At 38.3% G+C, this 15,906-nt stretch overlaps 1 protein-coding gene across 3 annotated transcripts; it reads left to right on the forward strand.

Annotated features, from left to right (window-relative positions):
- Window positions 1–1,570: 1,570 nt before the first annotated feature.
- On the forward strand, window positions 1,571–12,684 carry LOC107219539 (armadillo segment polarity protein). Of its 3 annotated transcripts, none has more exons than XM_015657787.2 (10): window positions 1,571–1,704; window positions 2,578–2,641; window positions 2,733–2,963; window positions 3,169–3,963; window positions 4,078–4,346; window positions 4,432–4,773; window positions 4,915–5,088; window positions 5,220–5,522; window positions 7,443–7,539; window positions 9,761–12,684. In XM_015657787.2, the coding sequence occupies exons 2-10, from the start codon at window positions 2,605–2,607 to the stop codon at window positions 9,943–9,945; spliced, it is 2,433 nt and encodes an 810-aa protein (XP_015513273.1). In that variant the 5' UTR covers window positions 1,571–1,704; window positions 2,578–2,604; the 3' UTR covers window positions 9,946–12,684. The 3 variants fall into 3 exon arrangements, with proteins under 3 accessions (XP_015513273.1, XP_015513274.1, XP_015513275.1); XM_015657788.2 differs by having other exon boundaries at window positions 4,918–5,088; XM_015657789.2 differs by lacking the exon at window positions 7,443–7,539 and having other exon boundaries at window positions 9,761–9,904.
- Window positions 12,685–15,906: the final 3,222 nt, after the last annotated feature.

The following is a 15,906-nucleotide window of genomic DNA, read 5'->3' on the forward strand; positions in this document are numbered from 1 at the left end:
GTAATTGAGAACGAAGAGATAATCTATCAGAATTGCTAAAATGGTATAATTACGAGCGATAAACGTAGCTGAAATTTCTGGAGTTACTATACTACGGTCATGTTACGCAGCTATAATACAACTATAATAAATCAACTTAGTTTCAAGCTAGACATTAGTCTGGCGTGTAAAACCGCGGCATAGCTACTTAAATAATGGTAATTGCAGGAACGCGAGAGTATAAATTCCACGGTTGATTCTTCGGTCAACTTGCTCAGGCTTATCTCGTTTCCACGTGGAGATTAAAAAGGAACAACTCCTTGTACAAAGTTAGCTAGATTTCAAACTGCGCAGTTCAAGCAATTCTCTGTGCTGTCGCGTTTCGTTCAGGTAAAATAGCGGTTCCCTATTATCCCTGCAAGGGTCGATTCTGACCATAAAAAGCTGGGAGCGGTTCGAGCGGCCTTCGTTTAGAAGCAAAATAGAAAAATCATACAATTTCATCTGAACGAGACTAGTTGGAGAAAAAAGTTATTCGCAGAATTTTAAATATCTCATCCATCGATAATAAACGAACAATCATTTATCTGAAATATATCTACAAACGCTGGCTTTTTGTTGCCATAATCATGTATGTTTGCTTAAGCTCGAACCCTATGGAGCACGCCACGTGATTATAGAAGATGTAGGCATCAGGGCGACTGTTTGTTGAAAGATGAAATATTTACGATTATTATATGTAAATGGAGAGATAAATCCAGTAGAATTTAACACAGAATAACTTTATTAACCAGTTAGGTATAACTGTTACTATACCTATACATTATGTAGATTCATACATGTTAAATCCTTATAAAAGTATGATTTACGCCTGTGGACGATGCACGAGGGAAGTTTCCCGGTCAATTATCATCTGCGAATTTCGTCACAAACTAAGAACATAAGCTAACATGAAATAAAGGAATAGTTCTGACGCGTATACCGCGCTTTTCTAATTCTCCGAATACCGTAGACTAGAGTCTGTAGTACGTATAGGAGTCACGCAATGCCGCCGATTAGTGTTCGGCTTAGTCAGCTGGGAATTCTCCGATTTCCAAACGATGTCCTCAGACCCGAATGATGAAAAAATCCGACAAAGAGTGAATGATGAAAAAGGCGTATGCAGAGAGCGTCGAGAGGCTCGTACGGCATCGAATTTATTGCCTATTTCGAGCACATGGAACAATTAGTCAAGTGGCAACACTCGGCACTTGATCGCTCGGTCCACTATCGGCGTAGTAACACAAAAAGGTTTCCTCCTAACCCAAAGATTCTACGGATCGTGACAGTTTGTTTTATTTTTTTCAATTCGAATTCTACCCAATCGTCCCATGATCCGAATCAGCGCCGTTGACCGGTTCCCCGAAGCTTCTGCGGGAGGCTGAAACTTCACGCATGCTTTGTACCGCCGACACGGCACAGTATATCGACTCGAGTCATATTATAGTGTGTCATACTCTAATCACCGCGTCTAAACATCGGGACTACTTTCTGCGCGGCGCAGGTCCTCGTCTCGTCGTAAAGGGCGCGCTGCGGCCGCTGGATCCGCCATGTTTAGTTGGCGGAGCGAGGAGGCAGTGCTTGGAAGGGGGAACTGGAAGCTGGCTGGTGTAAAGTGAGTCACTCGCGTAGTTTGACGGACGATATTCGCACGAATAACAATAATTATCGACCCTCTGGTAAACGGTAAGTGAAACAATGTTATCCTGCGTTATTCGCGCCCCCGGTCTCGCCCTCTGAGGCCTGATTATCCCCGATTTTCGTGTTTACGCCTGGGTGTGTCAAAAGTGCTTCCATTGCCCCCTTCCGATTGTCAGAAAATGGTGATGCATTGCATTCTTGAGCCCTTTGTTGTGCCGCAACACCCACGCGTACCCACGCTTCGGTTTCTTGGCCCACTCCGGGTATCACACTCGTTTAATACGCTTTATCGGTCCTTTTTCACCCTCTAAAGCAGTTCGTATGATCCCCGGCGTTTCGTCGATAAATTAAGTATGGAAAATAAAAAAAAAGAGAAATAGAAGGGAGAGTAAAAAAAAAAAAAACTACCTACCTATCGCTTTACTCGAACGGATATGTGCACCTGCGTGCATCTTGTACTATTCGCTTTGCTATTAGCGTGAATAGGTTTTTTGAGGATTGTGGTAGACATGTATTTTATTTTATTTATTATTTTTTTTTTATCATACATTTGTACATTTTTCTGCTTCGATCAGATATATGTTTTATATCTGTATGATTAAATACACTGGTGTTAATCTAAATATTACAAGTGCGTATTACGAGATACTTGTTATCTCACAATCGTTAGCTAGCTGGTAATATGAATCATAGGAGCGATGAGTCTGTTGTCAAATTTGCATAAGAATGAAAGTTACATAGCAGCTAGACATATGTACGTATATCTATATGCAGTTTGGTGTCTCTGAACAAAAAAAAGACGTGCTTTCATTAGTTGTAATTTGTGACATTTTAGACTGTTGCGTAATACACATTCAATACTAAACTTACTCCGATCGATCTGATACAAAATTACATAATAATCCCCATTTTATGCAGGTGTGGAGTGTTTCGCCCGTTGGAGCCATGAGTTATCAAATGACGTCGAATCAATCTAGACCCAGTAAGTACCATCTGATTTGAATTACAGGTCTGACCTTAGGGCCTTTCGATTTGAAGTTGAATCAATTTTCTGTTATATTCGTAACTTCCAGTGTCGCACGGCAGCTATCAAGGCCCGGCAGACCTACCGATGGGCTCTGCCAAAGAGCAGACTCTCATGTGGCAACAAAACTCCTACATGGGCGACTCGGGAATCCACTCAGGGGCTGCGACTCAGGCGCAGTCTCTGTCAGGAAAGGAAGATGACGATATAGAGGGAGACCAACTCATGTTCGACTTGGATCAGGGCTTCGCTCAAGGATTCACACAGGACCAAGTCGACGGTGAGGAAAATATTATTGAAATATTTATTACATATGGAAGAAAAAAACCCAAAATATTACGGAGTATTATTTCCTGCTTGAAATTACTACAAACTTCAGCCTCAGTTTAAAATAATTCTGTCAAGTTGTAAACAGCGAGGAGTACGTGTTAACGAATCTTGTAAAATTCAATTAAAATATTCAACAATCATTTTTATTTCAACAGAAATGAATCAACAACTGAGCCACACGAGATCACAGCGTGTACGCGCAGCAATGTTCCCTGAAACATTAGAGGAGGGTATTGAGATACCATCTACACAGTATGATCCAGCGCAACCAACCGCAGTTCAAAGACTGGCAGAGCCAAGCCAAATGTTGAAGCACGCAGTGGTCAACTTGATCAACTATCAGGATGATGCAGATCTGGCAACTCGTGCGATTCCAGAGTTGATCAAGCTCCTCAACGACGAGGATCAGGTTATAGTTTCGCAAGCTGCTATGATGGTGCATCAGTTGTCTAAAAAGGAAGCCTCACGACACGCTATTATGAACAGTCCCCAAATGGTGGCTGCTCTTGTACGAGCAATCTCAAACAGCAATGATCTTGAATCAACGAAAGCTGCGGTCGGAACTCTGCACAATTTGTCTCACCACAGACAAGGGCTTCTGGCTATTTTCAAAAGTGGCGGTATCCCTGCTCTTGTTAAGCTGTTGAGTTCACCAGTAGAGTCTGTATTATTCTACGCCATAACCACGCTTCACAATCTGCTGCTTCACCAAGACGGTTCTAAAATGGCCGTACGTCTTGCCGGTGGACTGCAGAAGATGGTTGCTCTTCTTCAGCGTAACAACGTGAAATTTTTGGCTATTGTAACTGACTGTCTCCAAATTCTCGCTTACGGCAATCAAGAAAGCAAGCTGATCATCCTCGCTTCTCAGGGACCAATCGAACTTGTACGAATTATGCGCTCTTATGAGTATGAGAAGCTCTTGTGGACAACCTCCAGAGTCTTGAAGGGTAAAATACAATCTAACAATATCTAGGGACTTATAGACAATATTCACTGAAATTATCCCTGCCACCTCTTACGCAACAATCATATTTCAATATGTATTCTCTTCTCTTCCTCAGTGCTGTCGGTGTGCTCCAGCAACAAACCAGCAATTGTCGAAGCTGGCGGTATGCAAGCCTTGGCAATGCATCTTGGAAACTCGAGTCCAAGACTGGTTCAGAATTGCTTGTGGACACTGCGAAATCTCTCTGACGCAGGAACAAAAGTTGACGGATTGGAGGGTCTGCTGCAAGGATTAGTGCAGGTGCTGACTTCAAGCGACGTAAACGTTGTCACATGTGCAGCCGGTATTTTGTCAAATTTGACATGCAACAATCAACGCAACAAGGTGCGTCAAATTTCTTACAGAGTAAGGAAATAAATGAGGTGAAGAAGCAAAATATTCACAAAAGTATCTTAAAAACTTATTTCAGGTCACAGTGTGTCAAGTTGGGGGAGTCGACGCACTTGTGCGCACTATTGTCAGCGCTGGTGATCGCGAGGAGATAACAGAGCCAGCAGTCTGTGCTCTCCGTCATCTAACTTCGCGTCACGTCGACGCCGAAATGGCCCAAAATTCGGTCCGCTTGAACTACGGCATTCAGGTCATAGTCAAGCTTCTGCATCCGCCTTCGCGCTGGCCGTTGGTCAAGGCTGTTATTGGCCTTATTCGTAATCTGGCTCTGTGCCCAGCGAATCATGCTCCGTTACGCGAACATGGCGCTATTCATCATCTGGTTAGGCTCCTCATGCGCGCTTTCCAGGATACTCAGCGAGTATGTTCCTTTATAATTATGTCTCGATTGTTCAATCTAACGTATTAGACACAGAAATAAAAGAACGCTTAATACAGTGTCACGTCACATGCCGAATGTTGATCTTGACTTATCGAGCTTATTATCACCGTTATCTTGCAGCAGAGATCCTCAGTGGCTAGTACAGGAAGCCAACAGGCAGCTGGAGCATACGCAGATGGGGTGCGCATGGAAGAAATTGTGGAAGGCACAGTTGGAGCTTTGCACATTCTAGCCAGAGAATCGCATAACAGAGCGATCATTCGAACTCAAACTGTTATACCGATATTCGTCCAGGTCCGTACTCTAATGATCAACTTATAATCTGCAGATTACTTTGTAGTGATGTATATCACAACCCTGCTTTATCACAGATTAGTATTAGTCTTTTGTTTATCCGATGTCCTTTTACCTTTATGGAACATTAGTTGCTGTTCAACGAGATTGAGAATATTCAACGCGTCGCGGCAGGAGTACTTTGCGAATTGGCGACGGATAAGGAAGGGGCTGAAATGATTGAGCAAGAAGGAGCTACCGCTCCGCTAACTGAGTTACTTCACTCGCGGAACGAAGGCGTTGCAACTTACGCAGCTGCCGTGCTTTTCCGAATGAGTGACGACAAGCCGCAGGACTACAAGAAACGGTTATCTATGGAGCTGACTAACTCGCTATTCCGCGAAGACACCAGCCTCTGGAACAACGCTGATCTCGGAATGGGTCCAGACTTACAGGTAAAATCAGCACATTTTCTTATCCGAGACACTCGCACTGTGGCTTCTATTAGTTTTCACATCAAACCGCCTTGAAATAATTCTAGGTTTTTTCGTGAATATCACCGGATCGACAGAACATTCCTTCTTTTCTTTCGTTTTTCCACTCTTCTAATAACTTGGGTGGGTATGTACGTGTTATTCCCTTTTGTTGCGAGGGCCGCTGTTTCATTCGTATTGTGCAAAGCGTAATGCGTGATCAAAGGAAAAGTATTGTACAGAGTAGCATGTTTCAAACGAGACAGAAAAAGATGAAGACAAAGCGAAAGAGAGAGAGAGAGAAAGACACGGGCGGAAACGAGAGACAGTTTTCCAATATCAACCATTGAATGGTGTGTAAATGAAGCCACAGTTAAAGTGACAGAGCTGCAGAATATTCCACACCTGTGAATCTCCTGTCAGCACTGAGTGCTCGCTTAATTCGCTACATAAAACGTATTAGGTATTTGACACATGAAAATTTTCGTGCAGTAGCAGCTGGTAGATAATAGCGTAGTAGACTGTTGCATTATTGTTTTGTCCATTATTCCAATACGCATAACACACGAATTGGCCTATTATGTACATAAAAACTATTTTTCATAATCGATTGAAATATGTTCAATTGCGCAAAGCTTAATCTAACATAACATTAAACGCGTTCTTACGTGTAATCACATTCATATCCATATGTGCTTTTTTTTACCAATTTTAAGCTTGCTCTTTGTATAATTTTTAGCCTGCAACAATTGGTATTATACCTTCTTGGAATAGATCGAATAGTAGACAGTTGTTATCACTCCGCTCACTATAATTTCGACTCACAGAGCACAACAAACCCGCGGTATGTTAGGAGAAGATTTGATTTATTACAGCTATTACCTACTCGTCCAAAATTAGCATCAAAGTCTAGGGTATGTAACCTGGTTTATTTTGAAACAGTCACAAAGTGATCCTCGATTTTAACAGGGCAGGGGAAGGTAAGGGGACCCTTTGTTTTGTATGCACCATTTCCTGATGGAAGACATTCGCTTTTGAATATCCTATACAACCGAAATAAGAATTCAAAGAAAACATCACGCAAATCAATTTCTCTTCTTATTCTGATTGTCAATTTACGAGGTCAATATTGACGATTTTGTTTTAAAAATAGAATAGCGTTGTGCCTAATGGAAGCATGGGAAGTAGTGTACATGCAAAATAGAAAAATACAAGCATAAAATTAGAATGTGTTGAGCGTATAGTATAGTCAGAAAAGGTACTGAATAAAAAAAAAAAAAAAAATACAGACAGAGAAGTGAATCCAATTGAATTTTAATATTCCTGAATATGAAAAATTGGGACAATTGTGGAACCTTTCTTTGTTTTCGTAATATACCTTCAATGAAATTGAACTTGAATCACTTCAATTGCACCTTGTAAACTGTTGTACGATTTTTTTTTTTTGTTCCAAAATTTTTATGACTCGAACACGTGCCCGACACATCCTTAGAAACAAAAATCGCACAGTTGAATTTAAAATCACAGATATATATACACCATATAAACCCTGCATGGGAATGTATTTTGCTATTCTATGTCGCACGAGACACAAGGTATTCTAATCTAAAATTCCTTTATAATGTAAAGTATAAAGTACGCACATACATAAAAGAAGAGGAGCCGTATTCCCTGCAGTTTGATGTATCGGTTTTTCCGTCCCCTTTTTTTACTCGACGTGTAAAATTGTGTTAACCCTTTATTTCTTGCGGTTTTTTGATTAAATTTTTTTTTTTTTTATTATCACTTATTTTTCTTTACTTTGAGTAAAATCGGATCTCAACCGTAGAACGCAGAGGGCGTAACAATTTTAATCTATTAGACATTAAGTTTTGTGTTTACCTGTGCCTACCTACTCTCCAGGACATGCTTGGTCCAGATCAAGGCTATGATGGTATGTATGGACAAGGACCCCCTAGTGTGCACAGCAGTCACGGAGGTCGGGGATACCAGCCGCAAGGTAAGTCACACATTTCGTCCATCCTTGCTCTCCCTTTTGCATTACGTTTAATTATACTTGTTATTCACTGCTGCTGGCATCACAAAAAATGGTAAAATAATAAACGTTGAACGATTTAATTATAGAAACAAACTGTACACCATGTTGTGCTAAATTTGTTTGAAGAATCACTTCGAAAGGGAGTTTTCAATTCCATGAAAAGAACCAATTAATAGAATTTTGTTAAATAAGTGGTTGGTCGGGAAAAGTAAGTAATTACTTTTGTCCATGAGATAGAATGACGGAATTTTTTTTTTTTTTTTGCGTCACACGCATTGTAAAATTTAAAGAAAAAGATCGTCCAAGTGTTGTTTCTTTTTTTTTTTTTTCCTGTGGTAGTGTCCTTTTCCATCTCCCCTCTCCTCCTTTCTTCAACAAAACTAAACCGAGTAAACCTTATCTTATTAAAATTCACAATCTTTGGGTATCGTTTAAGCACTTAACACTTCTAGCTAATTAGAGTCATTATATTTAATGTAATGTTATTCCAACAGCAGCTTAACCAACGGACTTACATTTAAGTAAAAGGCTATCAACAATATCTCGTGGTAACACATAGGTGAACCTCAATTCTTACTTACTCTAATCTGCTTGCTAATATTAACATTGTGAACTGTATCCACTATTTCGTGTTAATTATACACTACGTATTTGCTATTTGCTAGTGTATATTTCTTACTGTTTGCAGTACACGGAATTGCTCTTAAGTTCGTTGAACATTCCGCTGGTTTTGTACAAACACATTCAGCAATGCTTGTTACGCAAACTTTAGAGAGTACTTTTAATCCATCTTTTCATTCGTTGAATTATACTACGTTCAAACTCAACGCCAATCGTAAACATGTCTACTTGTGTAGAGCAAATGAAAATACGGAAACTTATTCAAGTTAATGCTTGAAAACATGTCACTAAATATTCCGCTTGCGCATGTGTGTGTGTCTGAATCTACTGCACGTCTATGATATAGCATTGTTGTTGTGCAGTTGAAATTAAAAAATAGTTTGGTAGAATGTATCGTTTTTTAACACTTATCATGAAAAATAACGCTCTGCTTCTTACTTTGAATAACAATCAATATTAACCATGTGTATTTGTTGCCAACAGATATTTAAACACCTTTGTTAATTAAATCTTACGTTTCAATTATAATTTCGAAAATATCTTTTGCGCAAAATGAAGTTTTATCTTGTTTTACTTTATTTTTTTTTAAATTTGAATGCGAGTAAAGAGAGATGGTAATAGGTTTGATTTTGTATTTTCGTTCACAACAATATAAATTCACAGTGAAGATTTTTTTTAAACAAAAATAGAGGAAGCCGACAAAGGTGATCAGTCAACTGTGTATCTAAAGGCATGCAATCAGGCAACTCCTACGCTGACTTGTAATCTCTCCTACCTTTCATCTTACCCTCTCTGTTTATTGAAGCTGGGAAATCAATAACTTTGACCTCTGGAGTGCTTGTTTCTATGCAGTTTCCACCTTAGTTAAGGGTCCATACGTGTGTTTTTGTTGGATTAAATATACTAAGTCTATTTTTTCCTTTTCACTCGCGTTTCTTCTATCGAAAATCGCAAAACTGATTTGAGAAAATAACAAAACGCATGATTGAATCCAGTTCCGTATGACTGAAACAGCTTTTAACTTCCAATTCATATAATGATGAAACTGATTTTTTCTTGCAATTGATGATTATCCTTTAATGAAAATAAGTTCTCAGTTGTGTAGATTTTGAATAAAGTTTGCGAATTCGTTGAACAGTAAGTAAATTTACGATTAGTTGGATTAGTTCAAGATTTTTGAAAAGTTTGAAGAAACAAGCTAAAACACCGTTTATTATCCCTGTTATATCATTACTTAAAGCTTCTTAACTGTCCTGTGTTACTCAGTAATTACGATCTACTCCATCGCGTATAGATTAACGGCAAATCGACGATTTAAAGTAAAATGACGAGTAATCTTTCTACTTCTGCTTGACAATACCTAAACATGCCAGGAATATATCTACCTATATGTAAATCAGAAAGTTGAGCTATATTTTATTAAAAAAATACCTTTCTTTGACCTAGAATTGCAGTGATAATTTCTATTAAATTTTTTTATTTTTTATTTTGGACAGTTACCGTTAGTTTCTTTCCAGGCAGGAAATTGATTACATGCTGAAAACGTTGATTTTTTTGCCAGGTTATGACCAGATACCAATAGATTCAATGCAAGGACTTGAGATAGGCGGAGGATCGACGTACGGCGCAATGGACACCATGGACGTTGCTCAAGATGGTGATCTGAGCTTTGATCACCTCGAAGAACTTCCCGCACCTCCACAAGACAACAATCAGGTTGCTGCATGGTACGACACTGATCTCTAGACCGTGTCGCAGTCATCATCGACCGACCTCCGTAATACGAAATTCAAATTGTGAGGTTTTGTTTTCTTTCTTAATTTTTGAATCAAGGAAATTCACATCAATTGAATTAATAAATCGATGCTTTTACTTGCATTTCAATTATATATAAATATTTTTGATCAACGTTAACGGAGATATTTCGCAGTGGTGAACTGATAACGCGTCGTCAGGCGTTCCAAACAATTTTTAGAAGCTCAGAAAATCTGCATGTGAAAATATGACTTTATTAGTAATTATTTACTAGATATGTATCTATAGATAAAAAAAAAAATCGTGTAATGAGGCTGTCTGCGTTACGGAATCTTTAAGAGGTACCGTCGTGTCGTATTATTGGCATTTTTTGTTGCACTAAATTTTCTATTATTATCGTGGAATGTGTTTTTTAGTGAATTTTTTTTTATCATTGCCCCCCCCCCCCCTCCCTCCCTCCCTCCCTCCCTCCCTCCCGCCCCTCTTATAATTGTCCGGTGTTCAACGTAACATTTTCAAAATTTTTATGTTACGTACAAAAGTGTAGCGATAAACTTGACTACATCATTCATTTTTTCATCGTTAAAAATCGCCATAGGTCAGATTATTATTATTATTATTATTATTATTATTATTATTATTATTATTATACACTATAATTTTATATAAATGTCTATTACGTAATAAAAATTGAAACAAAAGGTAATATAGCAATTGATTTTATCACTTTCTTCTTGCATTCTTTGCAATATTTCTTTAATTTTCAAATTTCAAACGACTAAATTCATGAAAAATAAATCACTCCTTGTGTTCGGATATAAATTACGAAGGAACTTTACTTTACTTTTACGGAATTGTTGAACAGCTGTCACTGTCATTGAAAGAGGGAACACTTTTTTTATTTTTATTTTTCACGACGCTTTCAAATATGAGTTTGCAAGTTAAAATGACAAAAGGTTGAAATAAAAGCATCGATTTAGCATCAAGTTTATTACACTGTGTTAGCATTACATATATGTATGCAGTAATTATGTTAGATCGTGGCATGATAGTAGTAAAGTAACCTTTTATTCTATTAGTTTGACCACTCGTTTTTGTTATTGCATTTGATTTTCATTCCCTTCCTTGGGTATTATCTAGTTTTAAAACAAATTTCGAATGCGATTGATAAGTATAATTATTCGCATTGCACGGTATTCTCTGTATTTGAATGAAAAAGAAAAAAAAAACAAATACGTGAGTCCTTCTGTACATTAAAGTGATGATATCGATGCGAACGCGACACGCATTCAAAATTGTCAAATTAAAATATGTAAACGGCAGCTATTTGCCAATGAGCATACATGGATGCAAAGAAGTAGGACGTCGGAATGTTGACTTAAATAACAAAAAGGTTTTGCCTGCCTTTCATGTGCAATCTGTAAAACGTCTTGGCGTATCGGTCTCGACCAATCTCGTAAGATTGAAAAATTAAAAATGAACGAAATTATTAGGTACGTACCTTGGATTATTTAATGGAATTCCAGCGCTTACGATGAACTTTTTATCGTAATCATATCCTGGGGGTCGCAGACACGTCTTGAGTATACACGTATAATAGGATTATAAAATACATACGAGTAACGGATTAGACCGGGGAAACTGACGATTCAGAAACGGAAATCGACTGTTCATCGACACCGACTGTGCCGCAGTGTTACGTAACGTCAACGCATACCCCTAAGTTGTGACATCGATATCCATTCGATCCTGAATGCTTGCATTCACCATTCGCGAAAATATAATTTGCAAATCGTTCGTGTTCATCGCATACGTGATTTGAGAATCAAAACGGCAGCAAGCAATTCAGCTTTGAATGAAAATCGGGTTGAGTGAATGTGTCGGCATTTAAGATAACACCCGCGTTGACTAATGGAGAGAAAGATGCGAATGCATAAGATATTCTTGGCGCGTGCTGATTATTGCTTCAATTATCCTCAATATTAAAATTCAATTAAAACGCCGCATAGTAATGCCAGAAATCGGTGATTCTGGAATTTTTTTGAGGACAGTTTCTCGGTCTCGGTCGAATTTCCTCGGTCTGTTCTATAGCTACTATATAGTTTTTTTTGCAATTTTGATATGTAATAAAATCTATTCGTATAATGGTATATTTATGCGAGGCGGCTAAGTGTTCGTGAATGAATTTTGATGCACTATATTGAATTACCATATTATTAAATTTACACGGCTAAGAAACGGAAAGATGTTGGTGTTGTTTATTTAGAATAGATTTAGATATATATATACACACATGTGCACATTCGTGTATATACATATATATATATCCGAAGAAAATTGAAGAAAAACGAGGAAAAAAAGGATTGAAAATTTAAAATATTTAATAACACACTCGGATACAGGGGAGGGTAAACGAAAATAAATTAAAATATATTATAATTAACATATTATATAAATAATATACTAATTACAATAAACTAGCGTAAGTAAATTTTTTGCATTATGCTGCATTTCACAGGGTAGTAAATCCTAATTTTTATCTTAGTTTTTAATTTATTTAAGGACAATTGCAGTAATAACTGCCTATCGGATTGATTATTTACTCCATTCAGTATTAAGGAATATAGATTCTAAAACGTATTAATACCTAATTCGTATACGTATATGTAATGTATCGTTTAATGTCGGTATATAAATAAAGCGGACACGCAAATTATATCGAATTTAAAACACTTGTCGGCCGATATTATTAGCCATCGCTTCACCCGCATGCACAATCGGTACTCGGCCTACAATGTTCACATTCAAAGTGAGAATAATTTAAATTCGCGTAACTTTCGCGACGAGTGAACCGATTCAATTAAATTCCAATGCAGCGGTCACTGCAAACATTTCGTTATAAAATTTGCTAAAAAAGCCTTATGTGTGGCAAACAGTACTTGTGCTCCACTGATCTTTTCATGCATGAAACATACAACGTTTTATAACGTTCATGGAGCAATCAAACTTCGTGAAAACTGTTCGAAACGACAAAACAAAGCAAGAACATTGGAAACTATATTTCCTCAACATTAGTTTCATAAATCATTACTATAACATGATATTTAGATTATTGTCAAGCTTTGTTACTTAGAAATTCACTGTTTTAATTGCACTACCCAATTGTTATTTAGTAAAGCGTTTCTAGACGATGTATAAAAATCGGTGTAAATGTCTGGAAATGCCAACGACACACGCGTCGTGAAAGTTTTCTCGAAACATATTACATCAAGCGTTTTGTCCCCGTACGCAACGGTAAATTCTTTAAATGTCATTTGAAACTGGTGAACGCTTGACGGACCTAATTATCGTTACTGCGGTCCACGTTTCGTCCGAAACCGTTATAACGCAGCTTTCTCACACTTTGAAAGACGAATTAACGCAGTTATTGTACTTAGCGATAGCCACTGCACTTAGTCACTGACCTACCCAATGGAAGACGAAACTATTTTCAATAACAAAAGAAGGAGGTCATCGTACTCCGCGACGATGGGGCCCCACTTTTTGGGCCTCAGACTTTCTGCCGAGTGCACGTATACCAGGAAGCGGGACCGTACGTACTGAGAACGGAGAGTTTCTTACCGATTTTCGGTCCACGTTATTTTCCCACCGAGATAATTCGCTTCACAAAACGTTTCGTGCTCGAATCGACACGCTTTTAGCAGTATAAACTGCACAGTTGAGCGACAATAAAGCCCCGGAAATTATGCTCCTGTTTTACCAGTGGCACCTATGCTCCGGTCATGTCAAACCGGTATATTTCTCCTGCTGAGATTCGAGCGACTATAGAACCTAGACTAGATCACGAGACCTTCACCTTTGCATGTCGCCCTGCAAACTTTCTGAGCATTATGTTATAACTTATAGACTTTATACGTATACGGCGACGACTGCTAAGGTCACTCGTTAAATTTACGCCATTTAATTCGCCGACGGGCATTTCTGACCGTTGTACAGAAGCCGTTGTGCACACTCAATGAATGCTAACGGAGTGCTGTATTGTTATTCTCTTCAATTACGAAGATGTGATAGAGACCTTCCGCTCAAATCGCTAAAAGTCGTTTGTCTCACGTTACTTTTACGAAAGTGAAAAATATTGCAGGACAAGTCGAGTAAGCTTTCAAATTTGGAATGAATAAATCCAGCTACTGTAAATTAAAATTGCTTTTCTATTTGAGTCACTTTAAAGGTCACTCGATCAGTTCTCTGAAATTGATATGACGTAAAAGGCCTACCTACAGCGTTAGAAATAGTGTCCACGTTATAATGTAACAATTCCGGAAAAATTGTGAATAACCGGATGGATCGGAAAAAACTATCGCAAGCATAAATATTATGATATAACATAATTTTCGTGATTAAATCAGTTTTATATTATTATATCGGTGATTTATAGTAATAAGTTGACGTACAACGTAATATCTCTTATTTGTTAGTCACTTTGTTCCAGCTGTGTATAAGTTCGTCGTTGATTATTCCTGTACACGAAGGTTCGGCCGTACTCGATGTAGTGATTGCAGGGTATCTTTGATTGCCTGTATATTCATCTTTACTTTCATTTCAAGAGAGTCCATTGTGTAGAAGCCGGTTAATTGGATACTGTAAAAATTGATCCCGCAGTGCGGAGGGAAAGTGACTTGCAGTGAATGATTATATACCTATGTTCCGACTCATCGATCGGTACCATGCTAAAGCAGATTGTTTTTTAAATAGACTCCGATTGTAGACGTCGGCTCCGGATTCGTATCGAAATTCTTTAATAATTTTTTTTTATTATTTTTAATATTAAACTACGTGATATCGTTCAGCGGACATCTGTTAATACCGCAAAATTTTGCTTCTTCCTGGAGATATTCGTAATAGGTATTGCAATCTTGACGAACGGATGAAGGCACGACATGGAATTTATATCGCCCCAGAAATTTTATTTTCAATGCCGGGCTACACGGAGATAAAAATGTAACGTCATTCGGGTGCTGCGAAGAGAAACGGCAGAACAAAATTTGTAATACACATGTTTTTTTTTGCCACATACCGGCAGTGAGTCAAAGAATTAATTGAGAAAATTACTCTTGTTTCTTAAAATCGTTATTTCTTCCGAATTAGATATGACCGTGGATTGATTGGAAAGTATAGCGTTTTAAAATACTGAAGTATTTACTCTAGAACTCGCTTTGTTCGATTCGATCCCTTCTTTGCAATTTGCAACCAGATATTCGGTATTACAAACTCTTTAGTTCTACCAAAAATTCATCGTATGACTTTTGTTTATCGCATTATTGCACTCCACGTTAACAAACTGTACTGTTCGAAAGAGGAGCCTGAAAATTCGTACACATAGGAAAGAAGCGTTATGAATAGTTTGAAAGTTACAACAACACAAAGAACGAAGTAACAAGTTTCGTTTATCGGATGCTCGAGTGATCCATCGAATATTTTGCTGAGTGTATAATTGAATAATAACGGATCGAATTCAGTTATTTACGGTATACAAGTTATACGTTATATTGCTGCGTCACCCGACGAACACTCCTCGTCACGGTCCGGTTGCATCGCTCCGATGCCGAAGAATGTGGATGCAGCACCCTATCGATAGTGTCGAAATTTACTCACGAGAATCCATTCGGCATTCCCAAGTTCTCGTTTTATTCTATAGGAGGATTTGGAATTTACATGGAATCTGGCAATTCCTGACGAAATAGCAAAATATTACCAGTGCTGCTCATGTCGTCGATACATTGGAGAACAGTGTCCGTGGTACAGAGCTTCAGGGCACTGCCTAAACCGATGCCGGTTGATCCGAGAAAGACAGCATCGACCCACATCCAGAGTAGACAAGCGGAGAGTTGTTTTGGACAGAAGAGCAGAGCTCATGGCTCGGTCAGTTGGTTGTGAGACGCGAGTTTGGCAGGT

This window comes from Neodiprion lecontei, chromosome 2 (assembly GCF_021901455.1).
Source record: "Neodiprion lecontei isolate iyNeoLeco1 chromosome 2, iyNeoLeco1.1, whole genome shotgun sequence".
In the NCBI taxonomy this organism is placed as follows: domain Eukaryota; kingdom Metazoa; phylum Arthropoda; class Insecta; order Hymenoptera; family Diprionidae; genus Neodiprion; species Neodiprion lecontei.